This window comes from Lonchura striata, chromosome 2 (assembly GCF_050655825.1).
Source record: "Lonchura striata isolate lonStrDom1 chromosome 2, ASM5065582v1, whole genome shotgun sequence".
Classification (NCBI taxonomy): domain Eukaryota; kingdom Metazoa; phylum Chordata; class Aves; order Passeriformes; family Estrildidae; genus Lonchura; species Lonchura striata.
Genome location: NC_140704.1, coordinates 93557206 through 93572369, shown reverse-complemented (window position 1 = coordinate 93572369; position 15164 = coordinate 93557206). Strand labels below are relative to the sequence as shown.

The 15164-nt window shown below is 49.7% G+C and overlaps 1 protein-coding gene across 1 annotated transcript; it reads left to right on the top strand.

Annotated features, from left to right (window-relative positions):
• The first annotated feature begins 202 nt into the window (after positions 1-202).
• On the top strand, positions 203-9787 carry IRX4 (iroquois homeobox 4). The gene is made up of 6 exons (XM_021528790.4): positions 203-816; positions 5310-5468; positions 6397-6648; positions 7336-7442; positions 8384-8706; positions 8897-9787. The coding sequence occupies exons 2-6, from the start codon at positions 5424-5426 to the stop codon at positions 9667-9669; spliced, it is 1500 nt and encodes a 499-aa protein (XP_021384465.1). The 5' UTR covers positions 203-816; positions 5310-5423; the 3' UTR covers positions 9670-9787.
• The last annotated feature ends 5377 nt before the right edge of the window (positions 9788-15164 follow it).

Below are 15164 nucleotides of genomic sequence, written 5' to 3'. Positions count from 1 at the left end.
TGCCCCCTCCCCGCGGCCGGGGGTGCTGGCCCGGGCAGTCCCCGGCAGCTCCGCGGCGCCCGGCTCCGCCGCGCTGCCCCCGGGCTATGAATAAAGCCGAGGCGGCCGGGGGGACAGGTACAGGTGCCCGTCTCCTGTGCGCAGGGCTACGCCGACGTCCCAGCCCGCCTCCTCCAGCGGGAGGGAAACAAAGACGGCGAGAGAGGCAGGGAGAGTTGCCTGTAAGTTTAGCGCCTTTCAGTCGTGACTCGCGGAGATAAATGATAGTTTGGAGGTGCTCGCTGTTAATCACCACCACGGCTGCCGTACAGCGTGTGCAACCCGCAGATCATTAGGTTAAATGGAGGACATTCGTGTCCTTCCAGAATCAATGCAATTATTGTTGGCAACAAGGACAACAATTGGAGTGGCAGCACTAATTTTACTAACCTGCTATTAATTATGGTGTCCCCCACGCCCCAGACGGCGTTTATAACCCGCGGAAGCAAGCGGCGCTGGCTGCTTCTGTTTTAAAACGGGAAAAGTTGGAAGTGGAATGCCTGGTCGTGTTGGAAAGTGTTAATCAGTAGGAAAGAGTGTGATCAGTGGAACTATTCACTTGAGCGTCACTCTGGTACAGGGGGTTAGTGAAGTGGCTGTGGCGCCTGGGGACCGAAGGCTCCGTGCCGCGCCGCGCAGGTACCGCGCACTGAGACATGTCTGCGTTAGCTCCCCGCAGCTCCCTGCCACGCCAGCCAGCGCGCACCAGAGGAGAGAAGCCCTGCCATGGCACAGCCATCGCTACCAGGTTTTAACCGAAGCCTGGCGTGATCGCAGGTAAAAAATTTCTTCCTTTGGTGGTGATGCCTGTAAGAGAGAGAGAGAGAGAGAGAGTGTGTGTGTGTGTGTGTCTCTGTGGAAGCGGGGGGTGGAGGGGAGCGGTGGGGCTTACCCCCCCCTCCGCCCCCCTTCTCCTTCGGAGCCTGCTTTAGCAGCAAGGCAGCTGAAAACGAACTGCTGGAGGGAAGAGAAACTATCCGTGATGAATCATTTGGCTTTGTGCAATCTTTACCTAGGACAGAGGGTAAATGTATTTTAACATACGTGTGTGTTATTTCTTGGGAAGGGGGTGTGGATATGATATTCAACGAGCACTAAGGTAAGGTACTGAGTCCAACTTTCTGGATTTTAAGGCGAACTTTAAAAAACAGAATTTGACCTTGCAAACAGGAAAGTTTTACCTTCTCAGGGAAGTAAGTTGAAGCTGTTGGCTGCCAGAAAGCTCAAAGGTGGTGGCGTCTAAATGCCCGTGGGTCTGCAGCACTGGGGGTACAGGGGCTGAGAAAGAAAGTCTTATACAATCTTTGCTTTGCTAGTGAAGGTGTAGTTGCAATGCTGTGCACAGAGCAGGTAAATGTGGGCATGTTGTAAGGTCCATCTATAGCCATAGAGCAGCTGCTCAGGTCGCAGCATTTACTTCTCTTGTTGAAAAGTTTTGTGTGTGTGTGTAGGTGTGCATGCAAGAGACAGAGAGAAAAAGAGAGAGGCAGAGAGAGAGAGATAGAAAATGCGGGCTCTAGTTCTTAAGTGTGAAAAGTTAATAAATACAAACAACAGAATGAGCATGTGAGGCCTTTCTGCTTTAATCTAGATTGTTTGCCAAGAGGATTGAAGACTTACAAAATGAAAGCATTCAAATGGATAGCTTTGAACAGACTGATTTTACATGTAGTTGTAAACTGAGTAAATTAATTAGCAGTGCCTTCTTATGCAACTGTTCTTTTGGTCATCATGGCTGTGCCAATCCCAAGCCATGGCATGGGTTTGTGCAGGTTGGAGGCATCATCTCCCTGTCCCTTGATTCCAAGTGCAGGAGGTGCAGTTACATCTCAAATTGGCTCAGGAAAAAAACCCAATCATATTTACTGCCAATAGCAAGTTTGTGGGAGCTAACCTTCTTGAAAATGTTGTAGGCAGCTTGTGGTTCCAAGTCAGCTTCCAAATGGGCAACATGTAGAGCTTCACAGCATTTGTCAGGCAGTGTCAATGTTGCTTTAAGTCTGTAACATGAAAACAAAGCAAACTTAACTGAGAAGATCTCGCTAAAGTCTGTTTAGCCCATAAGCAAATTCCGTTGCTGAAATATTTCCAGGAGTGGCAATAACCCCTCCAAAAGAGAAGGCGATGAAAATGCAGATAGTAAGTGTAGCTGCATTAACTGCCTCTAGATCATGTCCCTGAAGACGTCCATCAAAGCCTGAGTCCTGAAGAGGTTTCTGTTTTACCTGCTGTGGCCTGTTCCAGCATCACACTCTTTCATTCTCATTCCATGTTTTTACAATAAAACTTGTATGAGCATTGGCTCCAGGTACTCAGAGGAACAGCTCATAACCCTGGGAGAGAGACCCGAATGGGCTTTGGATGAGAAATACCTGCTTGCCTGAGTGTGCAGGCTGGTTCTGACTAGAAGGGAACTCTCCAGCCTTTCCTATTGATCGTGGTGGGTTTCCGTGCTCAAACTTTGGAGAAAGTGGTGTGTGTTTCTTTCTTGAAAGCTGTTAACTGCATTGTACAGGAAAGGGGCTTTGATGAGGATCAATTTTTATTGCACAGCAAAGACTTGCATTTTCCAAATGCTTAAGGATATAGCCCACAGCATTAAGCGCCTTTGCTTGGATTTGAACAGTGTTACCTTGTTTATGTGCAAGAACCACAATGGTTATTTTAAATCATTGTGGGGCTTAATGCATGTTTGTGCTCTGGCACCCAAAATTTAAGATGAAATATAATTGTGTTGAGTTTCTTATCAACAAAGGGCCATTATTAGTAGACTGTAAGTGAAACAAGACATCAGCAGTGGGGGAGGAAGTAATGTCAGCTTTCAGCGTTTAAGGTTATTAAGTTTTTTTGTCGCTTTTCCTTTTTGTTTGTTTATTTTGGTGGGGTTTTTTTAATGACTGCTTTCTAGGGAATACAGATTGGAACTGACACAAAGCTGACCGGGGGTAAAGTAATAGAGCAGGCAGACTGCAAAGAAAAATGACAAATAATTATCATGATTAATACACTAAAGTTCAGTGTGAAAATGGGCATCAGAGTATTTGCATTGCACAGTGAAAGACAACTGTGATATATAAATAGACAAGGACTATAAATATTGAATTTCTCTTGTATTTTAAAGTTTAATAGACTCATCTAAATATCAAAACCTGTAGTGCACTGTGGGCCACTGCGGAGTTGACATCTGCAGTGGAAAAAAAAAAAAAAAAAAAAAAAAAACCACACCAAAAAAAACCCGCAACTCCAGGACATTTCCCAAATTGTAGCCTGGAAAACTGGGAGGACTTCTTCAGGCAGTTCTCCAGCACTCCCAGCTAATTATAGTGCTTTACACCGAGCCGCTCTTGAGATAAGTGCAACTATTTTCTTCCCTAGCACCGGTGAGTTTTATTCCGAAGCTTAAACAAACATCCCCCAGCGCAATGGGCACAGGAGGCAGAGGGAGAAGCACGGAACACTGCGTGAAGACCATTGTGTAAACACTGGGTGTCTTTCCTTCCCAAACAATGCAATAGTCCGTCAGCCCTCCGCACAGAAGGAAGCTGCTGGTAAAGAGTCGCTAAAAGTATTATTATACCTTGGCAGCACCGGGGTATAATGCAGGAGGAGGAATAGAGAAGCCCTTCTATAAAAGAAACCCAATGGCAAAGTTATTAATATTCTCAGAAAGAAAAACAAATTCGCATTTCAGGTGAGGAAAGGAAAAGCACTTTCTTCCCATCCAAAAATCAATACAGAATTCCAAACCGATTATTTATGTCATTTGATTCCCTTTCTTTATACGTTTCTCCCGGCTATAGATACTGAGCTGTCAGGATAATTTGCATGTACTGTATCTGATATCTTTTATTTGCAAACACTCTAAAGCGCCATAAAACGCCTCTCATTGTAGTCTAACTCGATCTGAGGACTAGTATTTTCATCTGTAAATTAAAGCAATTACGCAGCAGATATTATATTATGTGTACTGTGGTCTCCAGATAGTCATCAATCACCCTCAATCGAGCTGTCAGTGTGGGCAGATTCGTTTCTGGGAGGCAGTCTTCCAGCTGGGGAGAAGAAGAGAATATCATCATTAATTAGAGTGTGACCCTGGGGCTATTCACATGTCTGAACCCAGGAATCTCTCTGAGCAAGTCTGCACACCATGGAGCAGCGTTCGACTGCACCAGCAGCCCAGTTTCAGCCTCGGAGCTGACTCCTCCGCTCCCTCCGTCCAGCCGGGGGCTGCCTGCTTGCCCTGCCCCGGCGGTACCGGCCGTCGGGGGAGAGCTGCTGGGGCTGCCAGCATCTTCCCCCCACGGCCCGTTCCCTCCGAGCCTGCAGCAAGGGGGGGGATTGCTGCCTGCTTGTGTGGGGGGGGTCCCAGACCCCCAGAGGGTCTGGAGGCTGATGGCAGCGGTGGGATGGGTCGGGTAGAAGGGGGTGTTGGAAGTTAGAGATGGGATCAAAGTCTTTTTAACGTGAAAAGTCACATCTTTTCCATCATTCCCCGGAAGACGTTTGTAGGGTTTTCTACCTGTAATCACACGCCTGGAATAAAAGCCAAAAAGAAAAGGAGGATTGCTTATTATGTGCTTTATTGTCAGCGTTAGCGCTAATTTTAACTGTTGATTAAATCTTAAATGAAGACTCAGTCGTGTGTCCCTTCATATGTCTTGTTTGTAATTGAGACTAATTATTACTGTGGGGTGGGAAGAAGCAGCTGCTCATTAATTAATTTCTAATTAAAAGTGCTTACTAGCCTTTCAGTGACTAAGGAAGGTGGGGAAAATAGCTGATACAACATTGATCCTTCAGATTAAAAACATTCATTTCCTTCCCTTGCCCCCAGAAATATATGTGTTGCAAGCAGGCGTTGCTGCTACCGAAGAGCTTCCCAAACTTTTCTCCCCTGTTAGGCAGGCTAAAGGCGATGCTGGAGAGTCTATTTGCCATGCCAGGGGAAAGATTCCCGAAAATGAGTGTTAAATTTACAGGCAAGTTAATTTGAGTAGGTTTTGCGTGACGTCAGAGGGTCGGCTCTTTTAAAAAAACGTGCTTGTGAGCTGATGCATTTGTATCACTTTTCTTCTTCCCACCTTTTATTTTTCCGTGGTTGCAAAGTATTTATTTTTGCCAGCCTTGGAGCCTACATGTAACAATTATTTCTGTGTCGTAGCTGTAGTGGGGAAAGTGCTAAAATCGCCGTACATATTTAAAAGGAAAAAAAAAAAGTTTAAGTTTTCATGTAAATAAATTAAATGTGGTTTTCTGCTTCGTCCTATAAGCATCTAGGGACCTGTGGTTACCAATCAATTGGTGCAACAGAACAGAGCCAGGCTGCAATAGCGTGCAGATCAGACGCCTCGCCTTGTTTCTAGATAACTGGGAGCCTCTGTACCATGTCCTATCCTCAGTTTGGCTACCCTTACTCCTCTGCACCCCAGGTAAGACTTTTTGCCTACCAACGTTGCTTGATTGAATTTCAGTCCTTACCGATGCCTTCCGTCCGGGATAAGGGCGGCAGCGATCCTCTCCCGGCACGCAGTAGCGGCAAAGCACCCCACCGCTTTCCAAGATGCCCAAGTTCTGTGTTGGGCACCAGTTTTAAAATGGGATTAAACACGCGGGATTTGGGGTGTTTGGGGGTGATAAAGACGCGTGGGAGATGATTACAGAGATGAGAGAGGTGAGAAGGGGATCTAGAGATCCCCAACCCCCACCCGCATCCCTCCCCCCCCCCCCTTTTTTTTTTCTCTTTCACGATTAAATTCACAGTTTATCAATTAAACATGGATGTACGGAGGTCCGACCCGTAGAAACAGAATGGGATATTCTAAACTAGCAGGTTAATAACAGATGCGTGCGTGGCTGCTACAAATCTGCAGTCAAAATAAATATGCATGAATGACTTTGAAAAAAAGGGTTTAAAAACGCAGATGGGAATCATTGTGCTGCGAGAGGAGAAAACGGTGTAAACCCCAGTCCTGTGAAAACACCCCAGGAAAAGTTAGCTTTTAGATGCAGAGGGCCTGAGGAATGTATTATAGAGGATTAAACACCCACAGTCACGGGGCGTTTGGTGGTTGTTGTTGTGGAGTCGTTCTAAAAAAAACTGAGGAAATACTTTCATCTCTGCGCTTCTCCGGAGCGTTTCTACCACGACTGAAGTAAAATACGGCAGGGAAGGGAGGAGGGCAGGCGACACCCCAAAGCTACGACCTGATTTGAAGAAAAAACCCACCCCAAACCAAACCCAAACCCAAACAAAAGCCCACCAAACCCGCACGATCTAAAAGCAACCGAACCCAAACTTGGTTACACTTTGGGAAGTTCCCCCCACCCTGCCCTCAGCGCCGCTCTCTTTCCCTCCAGTTCCTGATGAGCACCAACTCCCTGACGACCTGCTGCGAGTCCAGCAGCCGGACGCTGGCTGAGACGGGGGCGGCCGCCTCCGCCCAGACCCCCGTGTACTGCCCGGTGTACGAGAGCCGCCTGCTCGCCACCGCTCGCCACGAGCTCAACTCCGCCGCCGCCCTGGGGGTCTACGGCGGACCCTACGCCGGGCCCCAGGGCTATGGAAACTACGTGACCTACGGTACCGAGGCTCCCGCCTTCTACTCCTTGGTAAGGCGCCCCGGGGATGCTCGCTCCCTCCCTCCCGCCGGCCCGCGCTCCCCCCGCGGCCCGGGGGCGGAGGCCGCTCGGCGGGACCCCCTCCCCGGGCGGGGGCAGCCCCGGGCGCTTCCCCTCCGCCCCGCCGTGCCGCACGGCGCTCCCCGCGTCCAGCCCCGCGGTCAGCAGCTGTTCCAGCCCGCCGCTCGCTCCTCACGGTAACGCAATTAAAAGTCGCGCCTGACGAGCTGGCAGCCGAGTGCGGAGGGCCCGTCCGGGCGGGCGGTTTAGGACGACCCAGACCTAGGCTTGCAAAAAAAAAAAAAAACAACAAAAAAAAAAAAAAGATGCGGTCTTCCCACACGGCCTTTTTTCTTTTTCTTTCTTTTTTTTTTTTTTTTTCCCCCTCTATTTTTCCCCCCTGCACCGTAACAGCGCGAGTTAATGTCCCTATTGATGTGGCGGCCGAGGGGCCCCGGGAAGGTCCGTCGCGCCGCTCCGGGGCGCGGGGCGGGAGCCGGGCGGCGGTGCCGGGCGGGGGCCGGGCTCTCCCGGCGGTGCCGGGCGGGGGCCGGGTCTCCCGGCGGGGCCGGGCGGGGGCCGGGCTCTCCCGGCGGGGCCGGGCGGGGGCCGGGTCTCCCGGCGGGGCCGGGTCTCCCGGCGGCGGGGGCTGAGGGCGGCGGGCGGCGTCTCTTGCAGAACAGTTTGGAGGCGAAGGACGGGAGCGGCTCTGCGCATGCGGGCATCGCCCCGGCGGCTGCCTACTACCCCTACGATCACACCCTCAGCCAGTACCAGTACGACAGGTAAGCGCCGTCCCCGGCCCGGCCCCGCTCGCTGCCCTCCAGCCCCGCCACCCCCGCCCCGCCATCGCCTCCCTGCCCCGCCCCGCCAGCCCCGCCAACCTGCCTCCTCGCCTCTCAGCATCTCCCGGCCTCAGCCATGTCGCCTCCCCTTTCCCACACCGACACAGGGTCCTCCGCCCCCCGGGCGGGCGATAGCGCGGGGGCAATCCCTCTTATCCGGGGCGGTAATTATCTTTCCCTGCGCGGAGTCAGGTTTGGGCATCCCGTGTATATTTATCAGTTTTAAACCAGCGCAAAACCCCTTACACGCCGCTCCCAGCTCTGAGGCCCATTGGGCGCCAGTGACCTTTCCTGGAGGATGTGCATTAAATATTCAGTCGCAGCCCAGTGTCATCTGCGTTAGGGTCCTACAATTTCAAGAACAAAAGGGTAGAGGAGATTACTAATAAAAGGAGTAAGAGGAAATATATTTCTATTAACACTTACACCCTGGGGTCACCCCGATGAATTTTGTTTGGGGAGAACTAATAAAACGAGAGGAAAGTAGTATTTCTGTGAGTCTACAAGCTGCTAGGATTTTCCTGCTGCCCAAAATGTTGACATTGACTTTACTGCAAATAAAAGCAGACGATTCCTTCCCTGTTTCTGCCACCACCGCCAAGGCAAAGCAGAAATTTGCACTGCCCGCTGCTACTGCTGGCTGAGCCCTTCCTTCTTGCTTTCCTTCCTCGGCCAGAATTCTCTAGGCTGGTCTCCCTCATAAAGCTTAGCTGTCCTCATCCCTCTTAAAACCGAGCTGTCCTCATCCATCTCCCCGCTCTGCGGTCCAGCTGCGCTCCGGGGGGTGCCGCAGGCAAGCCGCCGGGGCCGGAGCTCTGGACCCCGCGTCGGGCAGGTGCGCGGGGGGGTGAGAGCGAGTAGTCACATCCCTGTGCCTGCAGGTACGGGACGATGGACGGCGGGACGCGGAGGAAAAACGCCACCCGAGAGACGACCAGCACGCTGAAGGCCTGGCTGCAGGAGCACCGCAAGAACCCCTACCCCACCAAGGGCGAGAAGATCATGCTGGCCATCATCACCAAGATGACCCTCACCCAGGTCTCCACCTGGTTCGCCAACGCCCGCCGGCGGCTCAAGAAGGAGAACAAGATGACCTGGCCCCCGCGGAACAAGTGCTCTGACGAGAAGCGGCCCTATGAGGAAGAGGAGGAGGAGGAGGAGGAGGGTTCGCAGGAAGAGGCGATGAAGAGCGGGAAAGCCGAGGGTACCCTGCTAAAACCAGGCACTTAGCGGTGCGGCCGCGGGGGCTCGGCCGGCAGCTCGCCCCCGGGGCGGGCCTCGCTGGTGGGGGCGGCCGCGGGCCTCGCTGGTGGGGGCGGCCGCGGGGCAGTGCGGCCCCGACAGTGACCGTGTGTCTTGTTTTTGCTGTCCTTTCCCCCGCCCCCGCCCCGCAGAACCCACGGGCAAGGAGGAGAAGGAACTGGAGCTCAGCGACCTGGAGGACTTGGACGCCGCCGAGTCGGAGAGCTCGGAGTGCGAGCTGAGGCGGCCCTTCCCACACCCTCTCCCGCACCCGCACCCGCTCCCGCTCCCGCTCCCGGGCGGCAGCCACCCGCCGCGGGCCGCCGAGCTCCCCGCCAAGATGCCGCCGCCGGCCGCCGCCAGGGAGGAGGAGGAGGAGGAGGAGGCGGTGGCAGAGCGGGCGCGGAGCTGCCTGAAGACGGCGGCGGAGGAGTGCGGCCCCGATCCGCTGGGCGCTCGGCAGCGCGGCTGCGAGTCCAAGATGTGCTTCCAGCAGGGGCAGCAGCTGCTGGAGGCGAAGCCCAGGATTTGGTCCCTGGCGCACACTGCCACCTCCCTCAACCAGGCCGAGTACCCCTCCTGCATGCTGAAACGACCGGGGGGCTCGGCCGCCGCCGCCGCTCCCGCCCCGGTCAGCGTCATGGACAGGCACCAGGACTCGCCGGTCACCAACCTCAGGAACTGGGTGGACGGGGTGTTTCACGACCCCCTGTTCAGGCACAGTACTTTAAATCAAGCCCTGAGCAACACAACAGTTTCCTGGGCTACCACCAAAGGAGCCATTCTGGAAACGGGCGCCTTGGGACGCGCGGTGGGGAACGGCGCCAATGTGCTCAAGGGGCAGCTCTCAAACCTGCCCCACCATGACTCAAACAAAGAGTTTCTGGCGTTTCCCAAATCAGGAAGCAAAATGTTTTGTTCCTAACAGGCCCGCCGAGGGGCAAAGGACTTTCTAACGCTTGAAGAGTCAGCTACACTGAAAAGAGACTTGCGAGAGTTTAAATTTAAATATAAAACTTTTTCTTCTTCTTCTTTTTTTTTTTTTTTTTAACAAACAACATAAACGAGGATTTATTCAGTTTGCTCAGTTCAACGGAAAGACTTTGCTCATTGCTGTTCTGAACATTTTCTCCTGGCTGCGACTTTAAGGGATCAATGTCCAATGTCGTGAAAGTTATTTAATTCCGTGTCCAAAAAGCACGTACTATAGTGTAGACCTACTTTAAAAGTTTACATCCGAAAGTTTACAAACGGGAAATTTTAATTCAGATTTAATTTAAGGCATGCCGACATTAGTTGTAAAGACTTTTCGAGAGTTTTTCCTCCTGATTTCCTTGTTAGCATATAATTCACAAACAGCACTTCTACTAAGTTTACACCTACTGCACAAATTTATCTTGACAAAAAAAAAAAATGTTAAAAGGTATGCTCACTCCAATAAATTGTCTGTTTCAGAGGTAACACAAGTGGTGGCGTTTTGCATTGGGCAACAAACAACTTCTATGTTTCAAATTCCCCCTCGGAGCCGATCCCGGTAATTCCAAGGACTGTCAACAGGCTGCCGGGAATGGGGAAGAGAGGCTCAGCGCAGCGCTGCCGCGGCGCTGCGGACGGAGGCACGCTGCGCGCAGGAGGGATGCTGGGCTGCGCTCCGCGCCGGCCGTGCCTCCGCGGGGCAGCGCCGGGCCCTCACCGCCTCCCGGGCCGACAGCGGGGGTTCCGGCTGCCCGCCGAGGCCCGGCGGGGCAAGAGCATCCCCCCCTACCCCCTCCCCTCCTTCCCGAGCTGCGGGCGGGCGGGGGTCGGCCCCCAAGGGCCGGGCTCTGCCGCGGCGTCGCCTCCGCCGTGCGCGGAGCAATTGATTCACATGGAAAATTTGATCTTTTAAAGAACCGTTTTAGCTTTCCAGCTCCTCTGCCAGTGCGGAGAATCGCTGATCCGCCATGAATATTTCAGCACTTCAGTACAGATGCTTTACCGTTTTGACATTAAATAGAGTGCAGCCAACAAAAAGAGAGAGGGAGGAAGAGCGCTCTCGACGTGTGATTCAGGAGCACTCGCAGCCAATTTACCACTTAGATAACAGGCGCCTAAAAGATTTCATTTCCTTCCCCAGAATGGGAACAAACTTTACTGATCCCCGGACCGAGAGACAAGGGAGACCTGCTGGTAAAGAAACTACGAGGCAATAATAGATCCCGGCTTACCCGGGCCGGCCTAAAACCCCTGAGCCTCGGCGCCCGGCGCGGCGAAGACCCGAGAGCACCCGAAGGACCAAACTGACACCGGCACAAGAAGAGCCTTCCTTGCCTCCCAGCATTCCAGCCCATCCCACCCCAGCGGCTCCTCGTCGGTCCACCCCCCTTCACAATAAATAAATAAGAATACAATAAAGGGGGGAAATATACAAAGGCAACCATAAACGCAACAGCCGAAAACAAAACACTCAGCCGAAATATAACATACTCCAGCCTGCGAAGTTTCTAGCGAGACCTGTTAGTGCAAGGACTGAATAAAGGAATCCAGGTGCGGAGATCAGATCAAGCCCTTCCCCTCTCTGCGAGCAGCCGTAATTGGATTGTATCCAGTCATATTCCCTGTCATTGTATTGACTTTCGCTCTCTTGGATGATATTATCGAGATCACTGAACCCCTCTGCTGATCTGGCTGTCAAAAGGCTCAGACAGGAGCCCCCGGCCTGGAAAACGTGCATCAGCCGAGATAATTTGAAGTGAAATTTTCATTTTGACAGTAAACCCCTCAATTTCTAAAGGCTCTGCACCCGGAGAGCTCGGTGGCAGGGGGAGGCTTTACAGAAAGCCTACGTCTTAAACTGAAAAGGGCAAAAGAACTCGAATTAGTTGTAATAGATAAAAGGGCAAAAATAAAGAGTCAAGGGTACTTGACAGTAATAGCGAAAGTGGAGTCTCGGGGGAGCCGCGATCTGAGCTAAAGGCTGGGCCGGCAGGAATTTTAATGCAGCCGGGGCGGCCGGTGAGCTTTGCCTCTGAAACCCTTTAGACAAAGCAAATTATTTTCAGCCAAACTAAAGAGACGGGGATGAAGGAGGCGAGGGAGAGGGAAAGGGAGAAAGGCGAGTGTTTGGACTGCCCTCAAACCACTGATAGAGTCAAGCGGGATGGGGCATAAACCCCTCAGAGTGCTGAGAGGGTGATGTTAAAGCGGCGAGGTTTGTGTGCACCAGCCTTACTGGATGTGCAGGGACTGGAGGGGACACGGGGGCTCCCGGTGGGCTTCGGTTTCCATGCGACAGAGGCTCTGTAGAGTGGAAGGGGACTCCATTTTTTCTCCTAACATAGCGACAGCCGAGTGTGTGTGTGTGGATTCTGTGTGTCTGCGTGCAAGGAGAGGTCTCGTCCACTCAGCAGCCAAAAATCTCTCTCAGCCTGAAAAGCTCCCTGAGTTTGAGGAGCATCGGCCCCCACCGGCCTCCCTGGGCTGGCTCTCAGCGGGTGATCCCGCAAGCCATAAAAGTCATCTCACAAGTCATTGCTGGCCGGCTTCGGCTAGGTCCAGGATTCAGTTCGGACATCCCGTTGTTTGGGAGGCAACACTCTCCCTCTCCCCCCGCTCCTTCTCTCCTCCAGACTTAAAATGAAGGTGATAACACTGCGCAAAACACAGGAGCACTGAAATACCAGAAGCCCAAAGAAAAGCGGATTAACACTTTACCCCTTCGTTTTCATGTTATTATTGTTACAAAACAAGTTTGAGTAAGTTTATGACTGCTGTGTACCAAGAGCAGTGCTCTCCAGACCAAGGAACAGGCTGTATCTCGGGTCTGGTAAATCTGTGTGTGCTCACACCAAAACATTCTCCATCCTGAGAGGAGACCGTGTCAGTTAAGGAGGAGGGCAAAAAGTTTCTTGCTTTAATACACAAACCTTATGACTTAGATCAGCCATGAACAGCAGACGTCTTTCAAAAGGGTTGGGGTTCTTGTAGTTTGGTTGTTTTGATTTTTTTTATATGAACAAAAGAGTGTGAGAAATTAATTTTGCCCTTTGATTCAATAGCACAAGTCAAAGATCAGGTTATGCTGCTTTAGAGGAAGCTGCAGGGCTGAAAGGGAAAGCTGTACAGCTCCTATGTCTGTACAAAGCAGAAATATAAAGGCAGACTGAGAAAGAAGGAGGAGGGAAAAAATCATAGAGAAGCGTCTTGAAACTGAGAGACTAAATCATTCAGCCATGGCAAATTCAAACACACAAAGGAGGGGATGCTAAATTAACAGTGCTTTTTACATAGAGCCCAAATAAAACTGTAATCAGCGACGCGTTACTTTTCATTAAGCGAGTTTGACAGGAGCATATTCAGCCTCGACAAGGGAACAGGAGCAAAGAAATATACGGCTCTCCCAGCCCGAGTCATAAGATAATTCCTTAAGCTCCATTAACAACTCTTAGCCGCAGGAAATGGGCTCCCTGAAAACATCTCCAAATCTAAAAGCTTTATCGACCTCTCAAACCTCTGCTGATGGTTCTATTTTTTAAAAAAACTTAGAGGCGAGACGTCCAGCAAGGTAATAGACTTTGACACAACACCTTCTTAACTAGAGAGAGAGAGGCAGAGAAAACGAGACCTTAAATGATATTTAAAAGGCAGCCAATTAAGATTTAAAATGATTGTCTCCTGAGATTATGCATGCAATTTATGTCATCTACTTTTTTTCCCAGACATGCATGCAAAATTGCAATGGGGCATATTGTCTGATCCTTAAATGATAATGATGATGATGGTAATGATAATGATGATGATTTTAATAATAGTAATAATAATAATAATAATAATAATAATAATAGAAGAAGAAACAGTAGCAATTAACAATCTGTAGCTATCGCACATAATTGCAAATTATGATCCTGGAAAGAGCTAGTGTTTAGGTAACCTGATTATAGAGTACCTTGAAACATTCACCTTATTTATATGTGTCTAATTAAAAGACAGATAGATGAAATTATATGCACATTATCCACTAATGTCCAGGAGAACATTTCTTTTCATCCTGAGTGAATATTTGACTATTAAATTCACATAATTAATTTATAGCTAAACAACCCAGTGTAGCATCTCCTTCCCACTGGCCACATGATAAAGTGTCCAAGAAGATTTTGTCTTGGCAAGACTGACAATATATTTTTAAGATACAGTGGTTCAGAAGGAGATTCTGACTTACTGCAATCTTTTTGCTACACGTTTGCCTTTTCTATTTAAATCTGACCTTCAAATAATATGAAGGCTTGCGTGTGTGAAAGTGCATCCAGTTAAATGCCAAGAAAAGAGTTAATGCTTACATTGTATCATTTCATGCAGAAATTTTGTGAAATGCAAGAAAATACTATAACTTGCTGATTTTGTGAGAGATCAGAAATTGTTTCAATGACTGTGATTTCTAGATGAATGAGGTGAAAAAAGATCATTCAAACACCACTGTGTTTTGGCCAAAAGTCAAAGTGTTTTGGTCACCACTTAGATTAAGTTAGTTCTGTCTATGAAGCAATGAGCTTGGATCTGAGTCCTGTGTGTCTTGAGGGCTGAGCACGTAACTTAGTCCTTTAAAAAAGTGAAGAATGAAGGAATGTTAATGGTCAAATTATACATTTTTATTTGTGTGGCTAAAAAAAATATATATAATTGTGCTTGTTCTTAAAGAGGAAGCTATTTTTAATAGAAGAACTAATGGTTAAAACACCAGTTCTGAAATGTGACATCTGGCATATTTCAACTCACATGTACTGTCAAAAATTCTATGAGGTGCTTAGGACTTATGGGAAGCATTCTCTTCATCCTCCTCCTCTTCATCCTCCTTGTGAAATGACATCATGGCAGATAATAATCCTCACTTTGTAGGCTCTCTCAAAAAGCAGTCCGAAAATACACACCAGCTGTATGTGTCTGGAGGCAGTTTAATACATAAACCATTGGTCTCCTGTGACATATGACTATATAGCAAAACTTGAATTTCTCTTAGAACTTGAAGATACATTTAAGACATAACATGAAGAACCAAGGGAAGAGGAAATCCTTGGGAGCAATTCAAAAGAAAATTATAGTAATTGCTTCCCAGTGTGCCCCCACTCCAATGAGAAATGAGACTGTTTTCAGGGAGGAAAGAAAGAAACCTCCATGAGACCTAGAGAGAGTGCATATATGCAAGCCCTGCTGGGATCCTGCTTCCCACAGTGGGGAATGTGGTCTGGGCATGAGAACAGTGATTGCCCTACTTACAGCACTCAAGAGCTATTTCTTGTCCATCCCAGTTTAAGGAAAGCATGAAAATGAAGGAAATACCTTGAAGGAAAGCGTTCTCTTGATGTTTTTGGGTTTTTTTCCTGCCATTAAAAAATTATTTTATTCATTCATTTGGCTAGATAAAAGTGAGGGCATAAAAATATTTCT

Coding starts and splice junctions, on each gene's coding strand:
- IRX4 (XM_021528790.4), top strand. CDS start 5,424: ATGTCCTATCCTCAGTTTGGCTACCCTTACTCCTCTGCACCCCAG. Junction 6,649..7,335: donor CTCCCGCCTTCTACTCCTTG/GTAAGGCGCCCC, acceptor CGTCTCTTGCAG/AACAGTTTGGAGGCGAAGGA. Junction 8,707..8,896: donor GAAGAGCGGGAAAGCCGAGG/GTACCCTGCTAA, acceptor CCCGCCCCGCAG/AACCCACGGGCAAGGAGGAG.